At 45.1% G+C, this 27982-nt stretch overlaps 1 protein-coding gene across 2 annotated transcripts in view; it reads left to right on the top strand.

Moving 5' to 3' along the window:
* Window positions 1-6348: 6348 nt before the first annotated feature.
* PDLIM4 (PDZ and LIM domain 4) overlaps window positions 6349-27982 on the top strand; it is a 111218-nt gene continuing 89584 nt past the window's right edge. For both annotated transcript variants that reach the window (XM_043986562.1, XM_043986563.1), the window contains exon 1: window positions 6349-6561. In XM_043986562.1, coding sequence (XP_043842497.1) covers window positions 6349-6561 — 213 coding nt within the window. The remainder of the gene's footprint in view (window positions 6562-27982) is intronic.

The following is a 27982-nucleotide window of genomic DNA, read 5'->3' on the forward strand; positions in this document are numbered from 1 at the left end:
CACCACACCAGTAACAAATGAGAATCACAGAATAAGTTGTGGTATGTGGTATAATGTAAGAAACATAAATATATAGTGTATGTATAATGGAATATTATAAATATAATATGATGAGATAATGTAAGAAACAACAAATATGAGAATCATAGGAAGAAGGCAGAATATGGGTGTGGAATGGTATATATACCCTGTCAGGCCTGGGTGGTTAGGGTTTGTTACAAGGGAAGGTTCACTTGGTGGGGAATCTAATTTTGATGTAAAAACTAAAGGCATCGATAAAACAGTTTTTTTAGTAAGTGAAGCAGACATCTTGGCAGAGTGGTAACTGAGGCAGCCTCATAGTCTGGAAGACCTCAGTGAAAGTCCAGTTTCTAACAGGCTGACTATGACCCTGGCTAAATCATTTAACCTTATGGCCCCCAGGTAACTCTATATGGTAAAAATTATTTGTGGTAAAGATTAATATTCCCGTTTTTTAGGTAACTCATTTGGGAGGGGCCACACCTGGCCCACCCCCAGGTTACATATGCTACTGAACTGAGAAGGAGAACTCTCCATAGGCAGTTTTTGAAGGACCTCCCCTTTTGGGGAGGGGGAGGGCTGTTTCCAGAACACTAGGCTTCTTCTGGAACTCGAGCTCACTCTTGGGTCTCTCTGTCTGGCAACTCCCCTTGTGGTGGTGCATGTTCGTTCTGTCTCAGCGTGGTGTGAGCAACTGTAGACTATCCGGGGTTGGTGTGTTAATTATGGAAAACCCTAAAATCCTTTGAACTAGCTAAATTGGAAATGGTCTGGGGTTGCATAGGTTAAGTTTAGAGTTAAGAGCATTTGTCTGTATTTTCTATTTTCTTATTTCCTTATCTTTGATTTTTTATTAGTTTCACCTTTGTTGTTTAATTAATTCCCAAGTAATAAAATCTGATCCTTTTGTGAACTAAAGCTTAGAGGCTCCTTTCTTATTGGCCTGGGAGAAATATCTGAAAAGGGCAGTTCAGAGCAGAGGGAGAACCTAAAAGGTCCCTCATATTTCCAGGACCCCAATATTAAGGCGAGTCACTCAAATTACGCTCCATATATCAAATTTTGGCCCTCAAATCTATAAGAAGATAAATTGCAGAATAGTTGTCGAATCTGCATTATAAGAGAGAGTTTCTTCCCTTGAAATTTCGTACACCAGTAAAATCTCAGTTCTAGATTCCCCCCCCCCCAAAGTTTATTAAAAGGCCTTTATTATTATTCAGTGTTTCCTGACAGTTATAGACACAGCCTTCAAAGTCTAACTCAAATGCTCCCCCCGCCCCAGCCCCGGAAGCCTTCCCCAATCCCATAGGCAAAAATCTTTCTTTCCTTGAATTTCACACAGCATTTTGTATTTCAGCTTCAAGGGTCTGTGATTCCAACAGCGTGGGTATTCCCTTCACTAACTCCCCAGCCAGGACTTTTTACAAGGGACTAGTCAGGCAGTTTCCAGGAATGCCCCATTGTGCGGCCAATCTGCACATAAACTGCTATGACCTCCAGAGGGAGGAAGAGGGAGGAACTCTGGCAACCCAGTTCAGTGGCATTTCCCCCATCCATCACTTCAGAAACAGAAGGGCATTCTGGGGGCATGAGCTTATATCACTGACTCTGGGAAACTGTCTGTGCCCAGGCCCCTCTTTCATTGCCCTTGGTTCAGGAGCAGAAACAGAGTCCAGCATATGTTTGGCCAGAAAATGGTTGGGATGAAAGATTGATTGAGTCATTCTTCTCAAAGTCAGTTCCTGGCTGTGAGCCTCTCACACCTTCTCTGGCCAAAGAAAGCAGCTGGTGATAAGGTCTTTAAACCATGGATCAGGGAGAACTGGGAGAGGCTGACATGAAGCCCTCTCTTCACCTGTCTCTACTGGAGAGCCAAGCTTCTGGCTCAAGTAGGGACTGAGAGCAGAGACAAAGATGGAGGAGGAGAAAGGCAAAGCAATATAGACATGACAGACATAGAAAAAGACACAAAGGGGGAGCAGGGAAAGAAGCCAGACAGAATGCCTTCTTTGTCTTCCCTGAACCCCTACAGTGAGCTATAACTCTTTCAGAATTCCTGGCTCTACTCCATGTGCGACGCATCCATTCTTCTCTTCCCCTCCAAAAGAGGATGAGTTCAATGTTGCCACTGTCAGCTAGATTTAGCCCAGCCTCTAACTGCCACATTTTCTGATATCATTCTCTCACTATTTCCAGAGTTATGTCTATCTGCCTCCTCTTAACCCCTCAACATCTCCCAACCTGAGAGTTCTCTGAGAGCCTGGACTGGGCCTGCTCTTCCTCTGTATCCCCCATATTGGGAACTCTCTGAGGTTGTTCCTGCTCCTTTTCTATCTGTTCCCTCACAATAGCGGCACACAAGGCTGGGTACATGATAGGCAATGTACAGACTCATTGGCTGATGGCTACTTTCCACCAACAGTGAGAACAGGACAGAGTGTCTGAAGAACACACAAGTTACTTAACCCTTTCTTAGAGATTAGGATGCTGAGATCTAGGGAGGTTAAACAATGCCTATCCCCTATGAGGTTTTCAGGAGGAATTAAGAGCTAACAAATTATTTGAGAGCATTAAGGCTCAGGGATTGTCAGTTTGATGACATTACACTCTTTTGGGACAAGTCTGGATCTTGATTTTGTGTAAGAATGTGGGACCATGGGGGCAGCTAGGTGGCGCAATGGATAAAGCACCAGCCCTGGATTCAGGAGGACCTGAGTTCAAATCTGACCTCAGACACTTGACACTTACTAGCTGTGTGACCCTGGGCAAGTCACTTAATCCTCATTGCCCCACCAAAAAAACAAACAAACAAACAAACAAAAAAGAAGTTCTGGGGCAACTAGGTGGCACAGTGGATAGATCACTGGCCCTGGAGTCAGGAGGACCTGAGTTCAAATCTGACCTCAGACACTTAACACTTACTAGCTATGTGACCCTAGGCAAATCACTTAACCCCAATTGCGTCACAAAAACAACCAAAAAGATATACTATCGGTTTCAACTGATGTGTAGACTAATTTTACTAACTTTTTTTTTCATTTTGTATTACAAAGAATCGTTTGCTGAATGGAAGAAGAGGGATATATTCAGAAATGAAGATGATATAAAACAAAAGAAGACATAAAACAAAAGAGATAAAACAAAAGTTTTTAAAGGAAAAAAATCATAAAGTATCTATTATGTGCTAAGCACTTTACAAATATCTCATTTGATTCTGGGAGGTAGGTGCTACTATTGTCCCCATTTTGAATTTCAGGACGCTGAGGCAGACAGAGGTTAAATGACTTGCCCAGGGTCACACAGCTAGTAAGTCTCTGAGGCTAGGTTTGAATTTATCTTTCTTCCTCCAGGCCCAGTGTCTTATTCACTGTGGCTCCTTCCTGGAGGAGAGAGACAGAGAGAGATAGAGACAGAGACATATAGAGAGAGTCAGAGACACAGACAGAGAGAGAGGGGGACAGAGAGAGACCCAGAGATAGAAAGACAGAAAGAGAGATAGAGGCTCAGAGAGAGACAGAGAGAGAATAGTTGAGGGACACAACCACAGAAACCACAGAATACTAGAGAAAAACTTAGAATGGGGATAAGAAAGTATGGTCCTAGCTTTCCCCTCTGAGTCACTCCCCAGGATGGCAGGATTCTGGCTTCTGTGATGGACAAAGTCATGTCTAGGACACTGACACTGTGACTGGGATAAATGGATGAGAGAAAAGATGGAACCATTCCTTTATATAGAATGGACTATGTGAGCCCCATACCACTCTACCCTGCCTTTCTGTCATGTTCCCTGGAACTCTTGTTCGAATACAAATTGCCCTTATATCTCATTTTCTATGTGTATCAGAAAGGTAGAAGAGTATAGCCAGTGTTGATGGCCTGGGAAAGAACTAAGGGATGAGGAGATTGAAGATCATCGCGAGGATGAGGCATTGTAAGGCAGAGACAAAGATGGAATGATAAAAGATTATAATCAAATAGAGGAATTTCAGAGTTCCTGAACAGGGAAGTAGAACTCTTGTGGATGAAGGCAAGATCAAAGATATGATCATCTCTCTGTAGATTCTATTCATGTGCCATCATTTGTTTAGCTATTCTCCAATAGAACTGCCCCTTAGTTTCTAGTTTGGGGTTACTACTAAAAGAAGTGATATAAACATGTCTGTTCATTTAGGTCCTTTTCCTGTGGTATAGTTGAGTCAAAGAGAATACACAGACTAATAAGTTTTGTGATATAGTTGCAAATTGCTTTTTCGAGAATAGCTGGACCCATCACACTACCACCAACAGTACACCAGTGAGAATGGTTTTCCCACAACCCCTCTGTCATTTTCCTCTTTTGTCATCTCTGCAATCTGATGTGTGTGTGAGGTAGGATTTTGTGTTACTTTAATTTGCATATCTCTAATTATTAATGATTTAGAGCTTGCTTTTTTTCAAATGGCTGTTAATAGCATAGGTTTCTTCCTTTGAAAACTGCTTGTTCATATCCTTTGCCAAATTATCTCTTAGGGAACGAATCTTCCTCTTATCAATAAGTTCCTTTTATATCTAAGTTATCTGATCTTTATCAGAGAAACTTGCTGTAAGATTTTCCCAGTTACTGTTTCTCTTCTCATTGTTGTGCAAAAATTTTTAACTTTTTTTATAGTCAAAATTATCCCTTTTATCTTTTATGATCCTCTCTGTCCTTTTAGTTATGAATTCTTCTGTCCATATGAGCGGAAAGGTAATTTCTTTGTTGCTTCTGGAACCATTTGTTCTAACACAAACTGCTCTTGTATCTAATTTTCTATGTACAAACTGTTTCTTCCCAATAGAATGTAAATTCCTTGAGGCCAAAACCCCTGATATCCATCCAGTAGGTTCTAACTAAATGCTTGTTTAATAAAATTTAATCAGTTCAGCCAATTCCATTTCAGCAAAATCACACACACGTGTGTATACATATAGGCATGTTGTTGAGTCATGTCTGACTCATCATGATCCCACAGACCATACTGTCCATGGGGTTTTCTTGTCAAAAAATATTGGAGTGGTTTGCCATTTTCTTCTCTAATGGATTAAGGCAAACAGGTCAAGTGATTTGCCAAGGGTCATAAAGCTTAGGCAAGATTTGAACTCAGGTCTTCCTGACTCCAGGCCCAGCCCTCTATCCACTGAGCCACCTAGGTGCCTCCTATATATACATATATGTGTATGTATGTATGTATACATATGTGTATATACTATCCTCTCTATTCCTATGACCCCTGCCCTTAACCAGGAACAGCTTGTGGCCAGGCCATCCCTAGCTGCTTCATTTCTACTCTCTCTTCTACCCCAAGGAGGACAGAGAGCTCTCAGCCACCCAAGATGTCCAAGGAGCACTGCCTTCTGTCTCATCCTAACTTCCCCATCACTGTCTGGAGCAGTCTGGAGTCCAGTCCTTCTAACCTAGGATGCAAAAACACCTGTGAGAGGAACACAATGGCCACAGGAACTCCCTGGGGAAGAGGGGATTTCCTAACCTGAAGCTTCCTCGGGAATTTCCTTTAGCACCTGGCATCAGCTAGATCTCTTGTCTTTTAGACAGGTTTAGTCAGAGTTGCGGGCTGGGGAGGCACAGGGGGCCGAAGGGGAGAGGCAGCCGGGTGAACAGAACAAATAAAGGTAGCTGTCAACTCAAGGACCTTTAATCATCCAGATAAGCCGGGCTGGATCTGGGTGGGTTGGTGAGTTAGTCACTGTCCCCTGGAGTTCCTGCTTTCCAAAAACACAGACTTTCCTGGAGACAGAAAACCACTTAAGTCTGATCAATGCACATTTTAAATGGCTTCTGGATTTCCTGGACTTCAGGTTATCAGCACCCCTACCCCCGAGGGCGGTAGTTCTTGAAATGTACTTGGCTCTAGGCCTGGGGAGATACGGGGGTGGGGTGGTAGAGGTGTCCAGGATTTTCTCCTGGGATCTCACAACCTCCCCTCCCACAGGTGTGCAACCTAGGCATCCCAAGGCTGGCGCTTTGAACCCGGACTTTACTAGAGAGGGGGGTGGGGGTTGGGGGAGGGAGAAAGAAGTGGGTCCCGGGACAGATGGGCTGTGGGGTTCAGGAGCTCTGAAGTTCGGCTCCCTCGAGGCAACAGTTTGATTTCTAGCCCAGCGGGAGGGGGAATCTCCCCCAAATTTCCCCGGACGTGTCTGACCTGTCAGAGTCTAAGATCAAGGCTTTGGGAGTGACTGGCTAGGGAGGCGTTCCCTGGGCTAGAGGAAGGAGGGGGGAGAGGGAAGAGAAAGAGGAGTGAGGGAAGGAGGAGGAGGAGAGAGGGGAGGGGCTGGAGCAGCCTGGGGATGCACCGGAGCCGACCGAGGGGCCCCGGAGGCAGCAGCAGCAGCAGCTGCGGCAGTGGCGGGATCACGGCTGCGGCCCCTGGTGTCCTGCCCCCCGGTGTCCCGGCCCCCGGAGACGCCATGCCCCACACAGTCACTCTCCAGGGCCCCTCACCCTGGGGCTTCCGCCTGGTGGGCGGCAAGGACTTTAGTACCGCGCTCACCATCTCCCGGGTGAGTCCGGGGCCCGCGAGAGGGGATGCCGGGGAGGGGGATTCTAGGAGGGGGATCCCTGGGAGGGGTGCCGAGACAAAGGCACTCGCAGACCTAGCGGGGGTGGGGGACGGACACAAAGTAGTGATCTGTGGCTGGGGCCGCGGTGGGGAGGGAAGGTGAAAAACTGCCAGTGCCCACCGCCGGCCTCTAAGCCCCTGCCCCGAAAGAGCCTCTTCTAGGGTTTCTGCCCCGTTAGCGCCCGGCTGGGGGAAGGAGGCACCGGTCTGTGGTCTTCGGCGCGTCTAGCTGCGGAACTTGAAGACCGCGCGCAGGACGCGATGCTCCGGGCGCTCGCTGCTCAGCGCGGCGCCCCGCCCCGGAGCCAGCCGGACCCGCCAGCCCTGAGGGCCCCGGAGGTCTGCAGCCTCAGTGCCCCCTCTCCCTCGTAGAAGAACGCGGGCAGAACCCACTTTGAGCTCCCAGTGGGTGCCCTTCTAACGAAGTGTTACTGGATCAAAGGAGGCACAACTCTGTGGCCCTAACCAAGCTGGACGCCCTGTGGAGTTGACACCGTCCCCTTTGGGGTCTTTGAGGTCCTCCAGGTTCCCTCACAGAAGCACCCTTCTTAATCCCCTGGGGCCGGGCCGGGAGAGGGTTTGGCTGGGTTTAGGATACTTCCACATCTTTCTCCTCCCGCACACCCCTGACCTCTCCGGGACCCCAGGGAAGAAGGGATGAGGAATGTGCCCTTGGCGGGTGAGGTCTGGCGGCAGTTTGCTTCTTGCGAGGAACAGACAGCCTTACCTTCTCACACAATCAATCTTAGGTTAGAAGAATCATACAACCCAGCCGTGTGACTAGCCCTCTGCTGGGTGGTGGAAAAGAGGCAGAGAAGTGGACCCGATTCTTTAGGGAGCTCCTAGGCTGATGGGGAGACAGCTCTGAGCTCTGTAATCTCTGCCTGGGGTTGCTTTTTAGAAACAGAGAAGTGGCCAGCAGCCTTGGCAACAGGTGACCATCTAATATAGTGGGTACCTTTCGGGCTGGCTTGAATCGTGTTTTCCATAGCAGAGTGAAGATGAAAAAGAAAACTGGGCCTGCGATTCATAGGTTCATGCCCTGAAATCCTTTGCTATAAACTGATGTTTTGAACTTTCTTCCTCCTCCCCACTCTACAAGGCCCTTAGAGGCTGGGGTGCCTTTTCATTTTCTTTGATCTCCAGTGCCTAACGAAAATTGTGCATAATAGGTACTTAAGAAATTTGTGTAGGGTAGGATTGGGCTTGTCCTGAGGGAGGCAATCCTGTGGCTCATACTTGTCTGGTGGGGTGGAGGGCAGTAGGAAATCTGAAGCCTCCTTCTCTTCTGCCCTGTTAAGTGTGGACAACTGCATGGAAGAGAACTTACATCCTCCAGCTCCACCCCCACCCCTCACCCCCCAGCTGCTCCGGAGGGCAGGAGCGGGTCACCCATTTGTAGAAGGTGTTCACATCTCCATGTCAGCTCCTGTTTAATCAGCTTCACTGACCTTAGGAGCTGGCAGTGGGAAGGAGGCAGTGTTTGCCTAGTTTCTGAGCAAGGCAGGGACTGGACTGTGGCCCAGAGCTGGAGATGGCTGTAGAGAGTTTTTGTCTTTGGGAAAATCCTGTGTCCTTGGAGCGCTGTAGGCATCCAATCCTTTGGAACAGAGAGGATAAAATGGCCCATAAAGCTGCCATCGGCCTCTCGAGAAAAACCAGCTGTGAAAGGATGGAGTTTTCCTTTTTCTATAAACAGAAGATTGTTCATGAAATCTACACTGGCCCAGAGGGTAAAGGGCCCCGGAGTGCCTGAGTGAGGGTCCCTGGCTGGGCCAGAAAATGCAGTTTGGAAACAGAAGCTGTTTGTTGTGCTGGTGCTTGTCTGGGTTCTTTAGTCTCCTTTAACAGAAAGGTCTATGGGGGGGGGCAGGTTTCAAGGCAGCTGAAGGGGTTTGACTAGCTGCTCATGCAGAGTGAGCTGAGGAACACAGACATCTGTTAAAACAACATAAACTAGATATGCCCATGGGGGAGTCCTTGGCCTTCCAGGCATCAACATTTAGGCTAAGGAATTTCACAGACTGCTTGGGTCAGGGGATGCAAGGTCTAGAGGGCTCCCACTTGGGTATGGCCTGTGGATTTTGCCCCATTGGAAGGAGTTGAATTGGAAGAAGCTATTTCACTCTAAAAAACCATGAAAATGCTTTTACAAATAGATTGTGTGACTTAGAAGCCTTCAAAATCTAGCTCAACTCTCTTTAAAAATCTTGTTTTGTTGATATTTTGTTTTTATATCACCATTTGCAAATATGCCCTTCTCCTTTAAATACCAAGCAATTGAGATTTAAAATGAAAGAGAAGAAACACATATCCACCTTGTCTGGCAGTATTGCAGTATTCTATACCCTTGGTACCCCACCTCTGCAACAGAGGGAGTTACATTTTGTCCTTTTTTTTTTTAAGCCAAGAACAGTGAAGATGACTTATAAGTGCTAATCTCAGTCACACAGAGAAAAAGGAATTTGGAATATCAGAAAGGTCCAGTGGTTCATAATTAATTGAGTTGATTTCAGATAGATAGATCTTGCATTAAAAGAATGTATTGTGTCCGGGAGGATTCAGCCTATATCAGATGATAGAGATAAGAGTTCTGGATCAGAAATGGATCTAGTCTGGATAAGGTGACACCTTTGATAGGGTAAGGCCTCAGCCAGGTGTGACTAGGGGCCTGGAATTCCACATCTCTTCCCCTCTGACGACTTCCTGGTTCATCCAATTCCTTCCTCTGATTGTCACTCATGGCAGAGCGGAAATCAGTGAGTTGGTCCTAAGACCAAGGGGAGGTGCATTTTCTCAACTTTTCTCAGACCTAAGCTTGATCATTATAATTACACAGCATTAATTAATTTGTTGGGTTTGGTCTTTAGGTTTACAATGTTGTGGTCATCGTGTAGCTTGTCAGAGACAGCCTCTGCCTCTGGTCAAGCCTGAAATAGAAAGCTGGAAGCAAACAGTAGTGTTGGAGGGGGATGACATGGTTCTATGGAAAGAGCATGGGATTCTAGGTGCAAAGATCTGGCTTCAAATCCAGCTCTACCTAACTGTGCAACCTCATTTCCTTTCTTCAGGGCCTCATTTCCTTATCTGTCAAGTGAGAGGATTGGATTAGGATATCTCCAGGGTCTTAAATATTCTCTGCTTTGTTGGAGTCAACTAGCTAATGAGATCTCCAGCACTTTGTTTTCCCCAGGAGTAAATTCAGTTTAAATTGTCCTTGCCCGTGTTACAAGCAGCTGAAGTCAGCCAAACACTGAGTTTATGCTTCAATGTGAGGCACTACCCCAGCATAAGTGACCATATATGGACTGAGAAGTGAATAATACTTGGGGAGCATTGTCTGTTTCATACTACTATTCATCAGTTTCCTCGAAGAAGGCCCAGCACTGCAAGATTATAGGGGGAGTCACTAGCAAATGGGGCAGTTTCTAGGATCCATGCAACACTCATGTCCTTTAATAGAATGTCTGACGGCAGAACAGCTCTCCAAAGGCATGTGGGCTGTGGCTTTATTGGCGGCTCTTGGTGCTGGATGTACACATGTGCTTACTGTGACCAGGCAGGATTTAGGGTTTGGCGAGGGGATGGTGTTGCTAGACAACCAAAATAGTGAAGTGGCCCTTGAAGCAGACGGTTTACTAACATTAGTGGAATGCTGAGCTCTGTCTCAGCACACACTCAGGGAGAAAGCTGGTCAGATGTTCAGGCCTTTAATTGTCTCAAAAATTTCAACCCACATCAGAAGCAGCTACCCATTACACAGATGGGAAAGTGTAAATCAGTTGCACTAGGGGAATGATGGGGAAGCTTGGCTTTTCAGTCCATCCACATCTGGGCTTTTCAGAAAACAGACCCTGGAGAAAGGGTGCGGCCAGGATGGGAGAATCTTGTGCTTACTCCCTCTGGGTGGGCATGGTAATGCCAGACCCAAGCCAAATCATAGAAATTATTTAAAGCTGGGAGAGAAATGAGAGTTTCTGTAGTCTAACCTTCTCACTGTATAGAAAAGGAAACTGAGGCCCAGAGAGGTTGAGTGACTTTCCCAAGGTCACACAGGAAGCAAGAACTCACCATTCTTTCCATTTCACCACTCCTCTCAGAGCTCTTGAGTCCCTGAAGCTGGGGCCTGAAGTGTCTTGCAGAGAGCCATTGCTAACATTCATGGAGGATTTACTTCCCATTGAATTGGCTATTCCTGGTTCCTGGACAGTCTTCTGATAAATTTGTACCTATTGTGGGATCCAAGTGAGACAACCCTGCCTCTTGCCTAACAGTGGGTGTCCAAGAGGGGACCGTGGTAAAAAAAAAAAAAGTCTTCAGCTTTTTTTTTTCCAGCAATTCCATTTTTTTAGGTGGGGAAACTAAGGCACAATTTGGTCAAATATTTCCGCAAAAGAATATCAGGTACAAAGAACAAAAGAAAGGAAAGAAGGTGTGGCTTCCATTCCTGGTGAAAAAATATTTTATAGACTCTAATCTAAAGTAGATTTAAGTCAGTGCTAAGCATACACTTACTTTTCTTTGTTCTATTGTTCCTATCTAACATATCTAGGCTGTCTCTTTGACCCAGCTCCAGTATTTCTGTGGTGCAGCTTGATCCAGCCCAGGTGAGCAGCTTGCCCTCCTGGGCATCTGGGCTTGGTGGCCCCATCAGTCTAATATTTTGCATTTTGGACCTGCTTCATAAACTCTGATGCTAGCTATGGTGATCCTCTCAATGTTAAAAGTTGGGGGAGGCAGTGAGGTGGCACAGTAGATACAGCACCAGTCCTAGAATCTGGAGAGCCTGAGTTCAAATCCAGCCTCAGACAGTTACAAGCTGTGTGACCCTGTGCAAGTCACTTAACCTCAATTTCCTTAAAAAAACAAAAAGTTTGGGAGAGGCATCAGGACATAATGAAGATGGTAAACTAGCCTTCAGAGCTGTGAAGAAAGCCTGGGTTCTAGTCCTGCCTCTTACACATACTGGCTAAAGGACTCTGGGCAAATCATTGAACCTCCCAGTGTCTTGGGCAATTCTCTAAGATTCTAAGTTTCTCTAAGATTGTAAGTTGCAAAACAGGTTGCCATCTGCCTTGGTAGAGGAATTTCCTCCCTGGGAGTCTTCTTTACCAATGAAGTCATAGCTCTGGATCAAGAAAAAAATACACGGGGAGGAAAAACAAATATGAACTGCCACCCAGTGTTTTGGTTCCCATTCCATTCTTCCTTTCTTGTTGAAGAAGCAGAAATAAAGGATTGAAAGAAAAGGCATGAGGCTAAATCTCTGACAGTGCCAGCCAATGACTCAGTGGCAGGATGGGGTGCTGCCCACATTCTGTTATAGGTCATTTACCCAGTTATCAGTGTTTCCATTTTACTCAGGCCTTGGCTCTACTTGTTCCATGGTCACACAGTAGGCACTTAATAATCCCACCAGGTGGTCAGTAAATACTGCTTGATGAATTGATGGAGCATGTAGGAAGCAGTTAATGCACCCACAAAAGCACCACTAGTTTGGACCCTCTCTCATCTAAACTATTGCCACAGCTTCTACTTGGTCTCTCTGCTTACAATCTTTTCCCCTTTCTGATCCATTATCAGAGTAGCTGCCAAAATCATCTTCCTAAAAGCAGAGGTCTGATTAGGTCACTCCCCTGCTGAAGAATTTTCACTGACTCCCTAGTGCCTTTGGAATAAAACAGAAATTCTTCAGCTTCTCATTTAAAGCCCTTCACAGCCTGGGCCCAGCCCATACACCCTCCATTCTAGCCTAATTGGCCTTCTTGTTGCTCCCCAGACTCAGAATTCCACATTCCATCTTTAGTCCTTTGCACAAGCCGTCTCTCGTTCCTGGTACACTCCCTCCTAACTTACACTTTTTAGAATTTTTAGTCTCCTTCAAGTTTCCTCCATTAAGATACTGCTACTGGAAACCTTTCATAAGCCCCCTAGCTTTCTGATTTGTTTATGGAAATGTCATCTCCCCTTCTCCCCACCCCCACTTAGAAAGAATCTGCTGGGTGGTTTCTTTGGGAACAACCCTTAGAATTTAGAGTCAGGAAGACCTCAATTCAAATTCAGCCTCAGACTCTTACTAGCAGTGTGACCTTGGGCAAGTGATCCTCATATTGTGAGGATCAAAGGAGATAATAGTTGTAAAGGGCTTAGCACGGTGTCTGGCATGTAGTTAGAGCTTAATAAATGCTTATTTTCCCTCCTTCCTTCCTTGCTTCCTTCATTTTTTCCTCTCTCCCGGCTTTCCTCCCTCCCTCTCTCCCTCTCTTCCTCCCTCCCTCCCTCCCTCTCTCCCTCTCTTCCTCCCTCCCTTCCTTCCTTCCTTCCTTCCTTCCTTCCTTCCTTCCTTCCTTCCTTCCTTCCTTCCTTCCTTCCTTCCTTCCTTCCTTCCTTCCTTCCTTCCTTCACCTTCTTCCCTCCTTTCTTCCCTCTTCCCTACCTTCCTCCCTTCCTTCTCTCCTTCTTATTGGCCGGAATTCTTTATCAATTTGTCCTTGTACCCCCAGGGCCTTGCACAGTGAGTTCCAGGTATCTGGACTTGGCAACCAGAGGACTGAACTTTGCTCTAGGCTTATTTGTAACCAATCCTGGAGACCATTCAGATATTTTATCTCCAGGCTCTGTGACTTTGCAGAGTCTCTTCCTCATGCCTGGGATTTTCTCCCTCCTCCCCTCTGCCTCTTGGTACTCCTGACTCTATTCAAGGGCGAGTTTAAGCATCACCTCCATCAAGAGACCTTCTCTAATTTAACCAGTAATTGGTAAGACCTCCCTCCCTACTCAGAGTATATTTCATTTGTATATTGTATCATTGAACCTGTTCAGGAACTCTCATTTTTGTCTTTCTATCCCCAAGGCCTAGTCCAGTGCCTAGCACGTGGTGGGCAGTAGTGAATGCTTGTTGATTGATTACTGTGATCTTGGGCAAGTCACTTAGAATCATTGGACCAAAAATTTAGAGCTAGGGGGCAGCTAGGTGGCGCAGTGGATAGAGCCCCGGCCCTGGAGTCAGGAGGACCTGAGTTCAAATCCGGCCTCAGACACTTAACACTTACTAGCTGTGTGACCCTGGGCAAGTCACTTAACCCCAATTGCCTCACTAAAAAAAAAAATTTAGAGCTAGAAGGGACCTTTGAGGTCCTCTAAACCCATGCTCCCTCCCCATTTTTACAAATAAGGAAACTGAGACCCACTGAAGTGAAGTCACTTTCTCAAAACTACACAGCTAATGAGTGACCAAGTCAGAAGTTGAACCCAAGTCCCCTGTCTCCATATGCAAGCTTTTCAATCAGGGTGACTGCTTGCTTGACCAGGGGTAGAAGAAGCCACAACTCTGCTAAATGATGTTGAGCTGCTGAGTCACATAACGCTCCACCCACAGCCTCCATTATCAGGTCCAGCATTTGATCAATTCTTGTTTATTTCTCCTTTCATGGGCTTTTCTTGTCCTTCCACAAACCAGATTTTCATTGCTAATTCTTTCACTGAGCAGCTTTCTGATTAAGCTAGTTTCTTTGTGGCTTCTCCAACTTCCACATGGAATGTAAGTTTTAATATCCTGCAAGCTCCTATTTACTCACAGTCTGCACCCTGCCTGGTGCTGATGTGAAACAAAAAATCCACCCCCTCCATCCAGTTAGTGCTAACTTCAAGGAAATAGCTTTGAGGCTTGGTTTAGGTCCTCTGCCAGTCTGTGACTAAGGGTTTCAGGTTTTCTCTAATAGCTCCTATTAAATCTTAGCAATAATTTGTTTTCCATGGTGTAGACACCCTTAGCCACTCTTTCCTTCTCTAGGTTGGTGTGGGCATCTATGAGCTAACTGGCTTGACTTCCAGGTGAAACTAGCATTTTGTTTACAATGGGGCTGATGTGCCAAGCTGGGACTGGAGTCAGCAATGCATTGTGTCAGAAGGGTGGGAGGAGGGAACAACTCGGAGGGTGGGCAGTTCACATCAGAAAGCATGCATTAAGCATCCACTGTCTGCGAAGCTTGCTGCCAGGCCCTAGGGAAGACACAAAGTTCAGTCACAGAACTGTAGAATCTCGAATTGGTGAGGACCTCTGAGGTCATCTAGCCAAAGCAGTGGTCATGCAGCCTTCAACTGGAGATTGTAAATGGTGGGGAGGAGACTACCGCTAAAGACAGTTCATTCCACATTTCTCCAGCTCTAATTGTTAGGAAGTTTTTCCTTACATGGAACTTAATTCTGCCTCCCTGAAATCTCTACCCTTTGCTCCTAATTCTGTGCTCTGGAACCAAGCAGAATAAGTCATATACATTCATATATATTAATATATTCTTATATCAATATACATACATGTACACATATGTAAATGCATATGTATATTATGTATGTTTATATCTATCTATCTTTCTATCTATCCTTCCCTCATCTCCATGACAGGCTTTCAGTGCTCAAAAAGATAGCCACTGCGTCTTAAGAAGTTTTTAAGATTTCTCTTCTCCAAGCTCACCATCCCCAGGGGCTTCTAAACAGCCCTCTCATGGCTAGGCCTAAGGGCCTAGCTCCTGGATGCTGTCTTCTGCTGTTTTCTTCTGTAAGATGTCCCCCTCTCCTCCAACAATAGACAAGATGCTTCAGGTGTGATGTGACCAGGCCAGAGTTGAGCAGGACCATCTTCTTTGAATACTACTGAAGATCACATTCTTTTTGGCTGACACATCACACTGTTGGTTTATATTAAGCATTCAGTCCACTAAAATGACTGGATTCTTTTTTAGACAAACAGCTGTCTGGCTATATGTCTCCTTTCTTGTACTTGTGAAGCTGATTTCTTGAATGTTGCATTTATCTCTATTAAATTTCATCTTCAGAGATAGATGTAGACTGATATTCCAGACTGTTGAAGTATATTTGGATCATGGCCCTGTGATCCAAATATATTAGCTATCCTTTTTATATATAGATAGATGTACAAAATTTGTTGTTGTTCGTCCTTCATTATGGAAGAGGACCATGACATTGGGATGATGTCATGACTTGTATTGAATTGGATTTAAGTGAGGAAGGGCTGTGCAAATTCACCAGCCTTACTCTCTCCTCCAGAACCATCTGGGTCCAGTGGCAATTTATATATCAGGATGATGGCCCTGGATGTTTAAGGCAGTTGGGGTAAAGTGACTTGCCCAGGGTCACACAGCTAGTGTCTGAGGTGAAATTTGAATGCAGGTCCTTCCAACTTCAGGGCTAGTGCTCTATCTACTGTACCACCTAGCTGCCCCTCCATCCTGTGTGTGTGTGTGTGTGTGTGTGTGTGTGTGTGTGAGTGTGTGTATATGTATATATATGTATGAAATATATAATATAATATATACACTTTTTTAGTATCATTGTCACTTCCCAATGACTCCTTTGCATAGAATCTTCCCTTGTGATAAATGTACAGTCATTATCTACTCTTTAAAGATTTGTGTCATTTGCAAAGTTGATAAGCATGCTATCTGTGCCTTTACCCAAATAATTTAAAGATGTTAGAAGGTGTCCAAGGGTATTCCACTGTAGGGACCCTTCCAAGTTTACAACATACCCTTAGTGATTATTTTTTTGGTTTGGTCATTCAAAAAGTTCTGAATCTGCCACCTATTTTATCATTTATCATACATCTCTCTAATGACAGGTCCCAAAGAGGGGACTTGGCAAGTCAAGGAAATGCATGTAGATATAGTTTTAGACCGTAGCAAAGCATTTTACAATCTATTTTTTGTTTTTGTTCAGTCATTTCAGTCGTGTTTGACTCTTTGTGACCCCATTTGGGGTTTTCTTGGTAAAGATATTGGAGTGGTTTGGCATTTCCTTCTTCATCTCATTTTACAGATGAGGAAACTGAGGCAAACAGAGTTAAGTGACTTGCTCAGGGTCACACAGCTAGTAAGTGTCTGAGGCTGGATTTGAACTTGGGTCTTCCTAACTCCAGGTTCAGGGTTCTATTCATTGTGCCACCTTAAATGCCCCTTTCACAGTCTATAACCCTGCCCAAAAAAGATAGCCTAGCATGACTTGCTCTGGAAAAAGCCATGCTATCTCCTTGGGATGACCATTTCTCTTTCTAAATATTCACTAATCATTCCTTTTGATTCTAGACTTTTCCAAGGAACTGAATGAAGGTAAATTTCTTGTTCTGTGCTTTGGAGACTTCATTATCTTTTCCTTTTCTTGTGAATGTGCCCTTCTTTGGTCTCATGGCACCTGTTCGATCTGGTGAAATTTCCCTTTAGGTTCAATGTAACCATTCCAAGGATCTTATGGCTATGCCATGGTATCATTCTCCTAAGTTCTTCTTCTCCATCAACTCTTCTGTTGAGGACCAGACTTTCTGGAGAACAGACTCTCTCCTCTCTTGTCACAAGTATACAAGTATACTTGCAGTCAAATTGTTTCTACTAGCTTTCTGCTCCATATGGTAAACACAATTCCTAGTTATGGCTCTGGGTGTTACTCCAACAGGAGAGGCTAAAGCTTTCTTTTTTTTTTTTTCAACGTTGAGGCTAAAGCTTTCAATGAGAAGTGAGTGTTTGTGCTGAGGACACTGATGAAATTTCTTTTTATTTTCAGAAATCAGGGTTAAATGACTCAACCAGGATCATATAAGCTAGTAAGCAAAGCTGGATTTGAACTCAAGTCCTCCTGACTCCAGGGCTAGTACCGGCTCTATTCACTGAGCCATCTAACTGGCCCTACGAATGAGCTTTCTAAAAGCATAAATAGCTAATATTGGTTTCTGTGGCTCCAAGGTGGTTGCAGGTCCAAATTGCTGGAATCTTCCCTCCTTCCCAGTGACTCTTGCCCTAGGGAGACTTTGGATGACTATTTGCATGACTTTCACAGACCCTGGAAAGTCCCTCTGGTGTATTAGGGTTTGTATGTATGTTGGGAGGGATAGATGGAAGTAGAAGCCTGCTTGGCTGAGTCTCACATTTGGCCATTGCTCAGCTCAGGAGCTAGGAGTGAGCTTGTTAAAGGTAAAAGTGCCCCCAAAGCATCACTTATACAGTATCTGCTCAGGTTTGGGCAGAATCAAAACCACTGGCTACAGCTGGGGACTGCCTTGTCCTTCCCCTCTTCCCCAAACACAGCCTCCCACGTCTCAGCCTCCAGATCAGAGAGCAGGTATAAGAGCCCAATTTAGCTTCTTAAATGGAAGGATTAGAATTTTTCTTCCTGCTTTCAAACTAGTTTGGGTAATCAAAGTTAATGAGGAAATACAGCAAAATTTAAAAAATAAGGAGAGGCTATAGAAAGAGTTAGAGGCAGCAGCAATAATACCTCTAGTGGATAGAGGGCCAGCCTTGAAGTCAGGAAGACCTAAGTTTAAATCTTATGTCTGATTTCTACTGGCTGAGTGACTCTGAGCAAATTATAGAACCTTTCTATGCCCTAAGTTGTTGTTGTTGTTGTTGTTGCTGCTCGTTCTCGAAGAGGACCAATGACATTAGAAGGGTGATGTCTTCATACACGAGTGAGTTGGGTTTAAGTTAAGCAGAACTGTATGAAGTAATCGGCCTCACTCTCCCCTCCAGAGTCATCAGAGTCCAGTGGTGAGACAAAAGTCAAGGCAAAGAAAAAACAAAAGAGATTCCTGATTCTAACCTCACAAATTAATAGAGTCATCTTTGTTTCACAAGCTCCTTCATCTTTGTCTAATTATTGCCATATCATTCTGGAAGAATGAGATACTTCAGGAACTTAATCTTATACATATGACAAGTTCAAGCACCAATTTAACTCTTGCTTAGACCATGGAATGACTACATATTCAGATCAAAATAGCGAGATCTTTCCCACTTGCAGCTTATTAATAGTAATTCAGATGTCTTAGTATTAACCTAATATTTATTGCAATGACAGACTTCCACTGTTGAACTGCCCTGATAAAAGAACTTTGCTATGAGAAAAAGAAGCAGGGACATGGTCCTCACAGCATCAGATCTGGTCTTCCAGCCCAAGCCTAAGGGCACAGAATGACTCAACACAGGCATACAAGGTTAAAGCATCCTTAGCTTGGTTTGAATTCTGGTAGGAATCATAGTTAAGTTTCTGGAAAAGCAAATCATGCAAAGTCCAACTTCCATTTACATGGTGTCAAACCCAGATTCAAGATTTAACTAGGTAGGAAACATTCTTGTTCAAAAAGTAGTGGCAGCTAAGTGGTGCAGTAGATAAAGCACCAGTCCTGGATTCAGGAGGACCTGAGTTCAAATCTGGCCTCAGACACTTAACACTTATTAGCTGTGTGACCCTGGGCAAGTCACTTAACCCTCATTATCCGCCCCCCCCCCAAAAAAAAAAGTAGTGGCACAATGAGCAAATTGAGTCAAGAGAATATTACCTTTGGCCATGCCAAGGTCATCCTCTTAGCCTTTCCCAGACATATACTTCCCACCTGGAATAGTTCCCAGACTGTACTCGTTCTGGGCAACACATAGCATCTCCATTGAATAGTGGACTAATGGTGACCTCATAACAATGAAGACAATCATACCTGTAATCAAACTCAGGATAATATCAGCTTATCTCATCCCCCAACTAACTTTAAGTCCAAATTCTAGTCATATTACCAGTCTATATTGGGGCAGGGAATTTTCACACTGGAAGTTCCCCATTGGCATAAAAACACAGATCCAGACAAAACAAGATTCATTAGCAATATAATTTAAGAATAAGATATAAATATTTTTATAATTTAAGGTCCAATTTAATTCAACAAACATTAGGCACCTTCTATGTGTAAGGCACTGTATAAGGTACAAGAGATACAAAAGGGTACACAAACCCTGTTGACAAGAAGCTGACAATCATGGGCTGGGATGTGGGAGGGGACAGGTCTCCAAGTATCTGAGATACAAGGAAGAGCCAAGGGAATATAAAGAAAGTGTCAGGCAAAGTACAATAAAAATTTTGAGGAGGAAGAGATCCCTTTTCTCTGGCAAGTGTGTGGGAGTGGGGATTGGAAATCAGGGATGACTCCCTGGAGGAGACACTTCGGTTGGCCCATGAAGGACTTGAACAGTTTACATGTCGCGTGTTTGTTATACACACAGTTCCACATCAGTTAGAAATTCCCTTTGCAAAATAATCATCGATACTCTTTTGCTTTGCCGACTGCCTAGTCTAAAGAGACTCCCTTCTAGAACTGACGTAAAAAGAAGTTTACCCAAACCTAGTGCCAGTCCTGTGCTCACAGATGGCCAGAAGCTGGACCCAAAGAAGGAGTGAAATCCTCCTTTTCTGTAAGCCAGCTTTGGTCTGTTTATTTTCCTTGTACACGCAGAGCAGGAAGTTGTTTGTTTTCTCTCTGTAGTAGACAGTGTACGAATTTCTCTTCAGGGATTTTGCCTCATTTTCCAAAGATGAATCCTCTGACTCCATGCCAGGGCTACTTAACTCCAGACTTCTCACTTTCTCCTTTGTAAGAGTGAATAGAACTACAGCTCCCTTCGTTTCAGGGTTCACTGATCCTGTCCTCTCTTCTCTTTTTCACACTGTTCAGTCAGCATAACCCCTGCTAATGCAGTCCCTTTCCTCTCTGGGGAGCCATCTCTCAGTGTAGTGAGGTGACTAGGAACTGGAGCTATAACATTGATGAACCCTCATGGAGGTAAGGGTGGGGGGGAATGGAGTTTCATTCCAACCTCCTTCCCAGATCTTGGACCAGTGGACAAAGAAACTCTCTCTACCTGATGTTTTCCTAGTTGGGGTCATGGGATCATAGATCTATAGATGGAAGAGACCTTGATATTATCTAGCCCAAAGCTTCTTAAACTGTGGGTCTCAACCTCATATGGGGTCGTGAAGCTGAATGTGGGGGTTGTGAAAAATTTGGCAACAATATAAAGTTATGTCTACCTATATTATATACCTATATACCTGGGGTCATGTAAAAATTGCTTGGGTGAAAAGGGGTCACAAGTGGGAAAAGTTTAAGAAGTCCCGACCTAGCCCAATCTCTTCATCTTGTACATGAAGAAACTGAGATCCAGAGAACATTGTCCTAGGGTTACCCAAAGGGGATTTGGCCTCAATGATGTAGCTAGTGTCTTGCCATGGGGCTATCCCTAGGAAGAAAAACAATGGGGGTGGAGGGCAAGGGACATGATATTCACTAATTCACTAGCTATTCACTAATTTTCCTGGTCAATCTTATCAACCACCAACCAATCTGTAGTATTTACCCAGAACTCACTAGTTACAAAGCACAGCATTTACTTTCTCTGTAGGAATGAAGAGATCGAAAGAATTCAGGACACACCTTCTGTGTCTGCATTTATCTGCCTTTCAGGGGGAGGAAAATGCATTTGAATGCATTTTAGTTGGATGGCCATTTAATGTTGGAAAATGCACTTTGAAATCATAGGCTTGAGATCCAACATAATTAAGCCCCTTCCAAAGTCCACATCATTGTATCTACTTATTTTCTCGCAAGATGCTCTTTCCTGAACTGAGATCCACTGCCTTCCCAATCAAAATTCCTTCCAAGTTCAAAAGGATTTCACAATTGGTGCATCCGCGAAAGGACAAAAAACAGAAGATGACTGGTAAATTATTGTTGGAACTCAGTTGAATTCTGGAACCCAGAGTGAAAGTACTCTGGGAAAGATTAAAAACAAAAACCAACCAAACAAAAAACCCTTTGGTACCAAGATGATGGAGGCCAGAATTGCAGTGGTGGGCACTGAGGAGATTACATCCAACCCCCTCATTTTTACAGAGGAGAAAACTGAGGCCTTGGGAAATTGACTTGTCCAAGAATATAAAGATAGCATATGTCAAAGGTAGGATGTGAAACTGGGTCCTCTGACCCAAGCTAGTAGCATTTCCATTGTGCCAGGCTGCCTTTGGAGTCATCACATTGACTTTGAGAATACTGGTTCTGGGGCAGATAGGTGGCGCAGTGGATAAAGCACCGGCCCTGGATTCATGGGGACCTGAGTTCAAACCCGGCCTCAGACACTTGACACTTACTAGCTGTGTGACCCTAGTGTTATGGGGGAAAATAGGATAGGGGTTGGGGTTCTTAGGAATTCCTCTTTAAAGAGTCATACCCTCTTGCACATAAAAGCAGTTAGAATAAGATGGTAGTTTATTTAGGGGAAGGGGAGGGGGGGGGGGAGGGAAACCATGAAAGAAATCCTTGGACTTTTCATGGGGAGAGAGGTATGGAACAAAGCACGTGGCTCCGAGGTACCAATCTCCTTGAGCAGGAGACTGGCAGATACTTTTATAGAGGACTGATGGGAGGAGGGGGTGACCATTTGACTGTGGAAAGTTCCTTTAGTGAGGGAGGACCATCTCCCACTGGTGGTGGCTAGAGGAGTTGGGTGAGAGGTGGCTGCTGATCTCTCAAGCCATCTCTCTTTTCAGGACACAAAGGCAGCAGCCACACCCAAAGTTATGTCCCCCGGAGTAAGGGAGATCAGAATGAAGGGTGGAGGTCCCAATACTAGCTCAGTATGATCTGGTTCTGCTTGTCTCTCTGTCCTCTGGTTTAGTTTCTCAAGGACAAGATTCCTTGATGTGCCCCAGAGAACTTCTGGGGTACTTTGGGCCCACAACACTAGGCAAGTCACTTAACCCTCATTGTCCCATCCAAAAAAAAAAAAAAAGAGAGAGAGAATACTGGTGCCTTGGGACATCTCTGCTCTTTAGGTGTTCCATCTCCCATCCTCTGAATGTACAGCTGTGTCTGTTGGCCAATTCGAGCCCCTCATTCCATCAGTGCTATCTTCCTGGGAATCACAGAGTAAGATACTGACTTCTTCCCACATGGTTTTCTATAACCTTGAAGTAGATTCTTTCAGACTTCTGTTCATTGCCATTTTTGTGGCTCTCATACCTTCCAGGCCCAGATGATTTTAGCCTTAAGAATGTAGTTTCAGTAACCATAGGATTCTGGAGACTGGGGAATCAGTATTTTATTCCTAAGCACCTACCGGCTATGATGCATGGATGGAAGGAGGGGAGGAAGGGAGGGAAGAAGAAAGGAAGGAAGGAAGAAAGGAAAGAAGGAAGGAAGGAAAGGGAAGGAAGGAGAGGAAGGAAGAAAGAAAGGAGGAGGAAGGAAGTGTTATGGGGAAAATGGGGTGTAGGGGGTTTGGGGTAGGGGCTTGGGGTCCTTAGGAATTCCTCTTTAAAGAATTACACCCTCTTGCACACAAAAACAGTTAGAATAAGATAGTAGTTTATTTGGGGGCTGAGGAAGAAAAGGGAAGGGAAACCAGGAGAAATTCTTGGACTTCTCCCGGGGAGAGAGGTATGGCACAAAGCATGTGGCTCTGAGATACCAATCTCCTCAAGCAGGGGACTGGCAGGTACTTTTATAGAGGACTGATGGGGGGGGGGCGGCGGTGACCATCTGACTGTGTAAAGTTCCTTTAGTGAGGGGTGGAGGACCATCCCCCACTGGTAGTGACTGGAGGAATTGGGTGAGGGGTGGCTGCAGATCTCTCAAACCATCTCTCTCTTCGGGACACAAAGGCAGCAGCCACACCCAAACTTATCTCCCCAGGGTTAAGGGAGACCAGAATGAAGGATGGGGGTTGGGGAGCCAGTTCAGTCCTAACTGGTTCCACTTACTTCTCTAGGTGTATCTGTCCTCTGGTTTAGTTTCTCAAGGAGAAGATTCTTTGATGTGCCCCAGAGAATCTCTGGGGTACTTTGGGTCCCATGACATTGCCCCAATTCTCTAAGGAAAGGGAATGAAGATTCTTCTCAAACTGCTTCATGCTGATGGGGGGGGGGGGGCGAAGAAATCACAGTGCAAGGGAGGGGGAGGGGAGAAGTGGAGAAGGCCTGGTCCATGTGGCTACACAGCTACATATAGGCACAATGGGTATCTGCCATAAATCCTTGAGCCTAGATGGAACAGACTTAACCAAAAAATTAAAACTGACCAGAGCAAAAATGAAAAAGAACTTTATCAGATCAGGAGTAAAAATGTGACCGCTTTCTTTTTTTTTTTTTTCCCAGTGGAAGCTGGAAAAGCTGAAATGCAGGACAGGGCATGGCCTGCCTTACTAGAGTTAAGTAATCAGATCAAAGCCTAGTTCTATGAAAGGCAGTGTCTGTCTGCATTTTAGTTAGTCCAATCTCTTAGGATGCACCCCAGTGGTGAGGTTTTCGGTACACTCCCTTTCTGCTCCATGACTGTACCCAGATTTTGTCCTGTCTAAGGAGAATGGTCTGAACGTGGTTCAGACGTGAGGTTTAGCTTTCTCAAGGGAGGGAGACACTGGCAAGGGATAGACACACAAGCACAAAAGTTCTTACCCAGAAACGTGGAGTCTGAGGGTCTGAGTGTGGTTCAGACATCTACCTGAGCTTTTGGTGAGGGAGGGAGACCCAGGCTGCCCTCCAATGTTGTGTGCAGAAGCTGACCATCTCTACCTCTCTGTGACTCAAATGGGAGGTTGAGTCGGGTGGGAGAGGGAGAAAAGAAACCAAGAAGGGAGGGTCCTACCTCCAGGTTTTGTGTGCCAAGAGGAAAGAGGGAATTTCCTGTGTCCCTGTACGGGCCACCAAAATGTCATGGGAAAAATGGGGTAGGGGGTTTGGGGTCCTTAGGAATTCCTCTTTAAAGAATTACACCCTCTTGCACACAAAAGCAGTTAGAATAAGATAGTAGTTTATTTTGGGGCTGAGGAAGGGAAGGGAAACCAGGAGAAATCCTTGGACTTCTGGGGAGAGAGGTATGGCACAAAGCACATGACTCTGAGATACCAATCTCCTCAAGCAGACTGGCAGGTACTTTTATAGAGGACTGATGGGGCGGGGTGGGGGGGGTGACCATCTGACTGAAAGTTCCTTTAGTGAGAGGTAGAGGACCATCTCCCACTGGTAGTGACTGGAGGAATTGGGTGAGGGGTGGCTACAGATCTCTCAAGCCATCTCTCTCTTCGGGACACAAAGATAGCAGCCACACCCAAACTTATCTCCCCAGAGGTAAGGGAGACCAGAATGAAGGATGGGGGTTGGGGAGCCAGCTCAGTCCTAACTGGTTCCACTTATCTCTCTAGGGGTATCTGTCCTCTGGTTTAGTTTCTCAAGGAGAAGATTCCTTGATGTGCCCCAGAGAACTTCTGGGGTACTTTGGGCCCCATGACAGAACTTTTGTGCTTGTGTGTCTATCCCTGGCCAGCACTCTGCTCTTCCATGAGACAGGCAGTCGGCATCTCTCTCCCTTGAGAAAACTCAACCTCACGTCCGAACCACGTTCAGACCATTCTCCTTAGACAGGACAAAATCTGGGTACAGTCATGGAGCAGAAAGGGAGTGTACCGAAAACCTCACCACTGGGGTGCATCCTAAGAGATTAGACTAACTAAAATGCAGACAGACACTGCCTTTCACAGAACTAGGCTTTGATCTGATTACTTAACTCTAGTAAGGCAGGCCATGCCCTGTCTTGAATTCAGCCTTTCCAGCTTCCACTGGGAAAAAAGTGGTCACACTTTACTCCTGATCTGATAAAATCCCTTTTCGTTTTTTGCCCTGGTTTCTTGTAATTTTTTTTGTTTGTTTAAGTCTGTTCCATCTAGGCTCAAGGATTCATGACACCGTGCCTACATGTGGCCTCTGGACCCTCTGGACCCTCTGGACCTCACAGCTCCTCACAGGGACCAAGCCTTCTCCACTTCTCCCCTCCCCCTCCCTTGCACCGTGATTTCTTCCACCCCTGCTCAGCATGAAGCAGTTTCAGAAGAATCTTCGTCCCCTTTCCTTATATATAGAGAAGTGGGAAATGTCATGGGGCCTGAAGTACCCCAGAAGTTCTCTGGGGCACATCAAAGAACCTTCTCCTTGAGAAACTAAACCAGAGGACAGATATGCCTAGAGATATAAGCGGAACTAGTTCGGACATGACAGAAGGAAAGACAGGGGGAAGGAAGGAAAGGGAAGGAAGGAGAGGGAAAGAGGGAGGAAGTAAAGAATGAAAGAAGGAAAAGAAAGAAAAGGAAGGAAGGAGAGATGGAGGAGGGGGAGGGAAGGAAACAATCATTAAAACCTACTATGTGTCAGACTGTGCTAAGCACTTTACAAATATCACATTTGATTCTCATGATAGCCCGAGAGATGGGTGCTATTATTATCTGCATATTATAGTTGAAGTTTCTTCAACTGAGGCAGAAAGAGGTTACATGACTTACCCAGGGTCATAAAGCTAGTAAATGTCTGAGGTTGGGCCTTCCTGACTCTTGGCCTTTCACTTCACTGAGCCATTGAGTTATCTAATGATAGCCATACATCTATATATGCCTCTTGCTGTTAGACCATTTGGGGCTTCTGGATTCTTTTTTTTTTTTGCAGGGCAATGGGGGTTAAGTGACTTGCCCAGGGTCACACAGCCAGTAAGTATTAAGTGTCTGAGGCTGGATTTGAACTCAGGAACTCCTGAATCCAGGGCTGGTGCTTTATCCACTGCGCCACCTAGCCGCGCCGGGGCTTCTGGATTCTTAAAAATGACTATTTAGACCTGCATATACATCATCAGCCCTGAAAGGCAGCTCAAGCCCTGCCCTTCTATCCCGTGTCCATGGTGAAAACAGATCCAGTGACAGCATTGGGTGATGTGGGTTTAAAATGGAATTATCAGTGTAAAGGCAGCATTGAGGCTCTCCTGCTGCCCGATGCCCCAGCACATGTGGCCTGTTAGCACAAGGTAGTGTCTGGTTTGAGTCATCGAGTAACAGATTTTGAGTTGAAAGGGACCTCAAAGGACATCCGGTTCAACATCTTCATTTTACAGAGGAAAAAAAAGGAGGTACAGTGTTTTAAGTGACTGGCCCACAGCCACATAGAGTCAAAATTTGAACCCAAGCCCTTCAACCTCCAAAGTACCTTTGGTGAAAAGTGATGTCACCCTAACACCAGAAGGCAGAAATGCAGTTATTCTGAGGAATGGCGGACATGCTTCCACATCTTACCTGAAAAATACTTTTTTATTCAGGGTCACTCAGGAGCTTGAGGATGGAATGGAGGCCAGGATGGTTTTTTGTTTGGTTGGTTTGTTTGAAGAGTAGTTGGAATAGGGACTCTCAGAGGCGGTAGGGCAAGGACCTGGAGTCCTGAAATTGGGAAAGGGGAACCACAGATTTTCAGAGTGCATTGGCCTTGGGTGAGACCCTTTTATCAGCCAAAGTGCATTCTAATCTGTGACCTGCAGCACAACGGAGCCCAAATGAACCCCTGCCCTCATTAACCATGTTTACTCTATTTGAGGGCTTTTCTCCAACCTGTCCCCACCCCCACCCCCACAAGTGTTTGGAGTTCTTTTTTTTTTTTTAAATACCTTTGGTTTTTATTCACTTTGTGGACCCTAGAAGAAAGCCTATTGTGGGAAGTGCTGGGAGGAAGAGGTACTGATTCCCCTTTTACAAAACAGAACCTCACCTGGCCACTAGCTCATCCTTCCTCCCAGAGGTTTGTCAGCCTACTTCAGAGGCTAATCTGGGTTGAGTTGTGGCTTGTCCTCTCTCCCTGTGTGGGCTCATGATGAGTGTTTTGATTTTAAATAATCTTCCTCATGAAAGGTTCCCCTATTGTTAGGATGGGCCTAGCAAGCTTGTGGTACAGTTGCTGAGGGCAACAAGGCTTAAATTTCAGACTTCTAGAGACAAATGTTCCTTGTAAACGGGCTGACGACAAGGCATGGCAACACAGATAAGATGCTGACAATTTATCTTTGGACCTGCTCACAGAGTTCCTTGTTTATTTTATTAAATCACGGGTAACAAGAGCCAGGCTGGTGGGAGCAGACACAGCGAGGGCCATGCCTTTGAACTACAGACCTCTCAAGGCCTTCTCTCCCCACCTCCTCCCTCCGCCCCTCACACATACACACACACCCAGGATTCCAGAAGGAAATGTGTTCTGTCTCAGGGGCAAATAGTTGAGATGCCCCAATCCACACATTAGCAGCTGCAGCCAGCCCTGGGGAGAGACTCATTGATAATGCTTCCCCAGTCTGATGGGAGGAAAAGGTAGGCGACAAAAATTGGAGCTGAGAGAACTTGAATGAGGAAGTAATGGAAAGAATGGGGGAGAATGAAATATATTTGTGTGCATGTATGTATATACATGTATGTATGTATGTATGTATATAGATATATATGTGTGTGTGCATGTGTGTGTGGATATGTATGTGTATGTGTGTGAATATATGTATACATAAGTATATGTGTATATATATATGTTTAACATTCAGAAAGTTTATTAAACCCAATTATTGCTGGTTATGTAAACAGAGGAAAGTTAATCTCAGGTGGGTTGGGGATGGAATTTGCTGGGAGGTACTTGAACCTAGGAAACCCTGGCCCTGGTAACCTAGTGTTCGCCTCCAAATATTTGGC

Source organism: Dromiciops gliroides, chromosome 2 (genome assembly GCF_019393635.1).
Source record: "Dromiciops gliroides isolate mDroGli1 chromosome 2, mDroGli1.pri, whole genome shotgun sequence".
NCBI classification, from domain to species: Eukaryota; Metazoa; Chordata; class Mammalia; order Microbiotheria; family Microbiotheriidae; genus Dromiciops; species Dromiciops gliroides.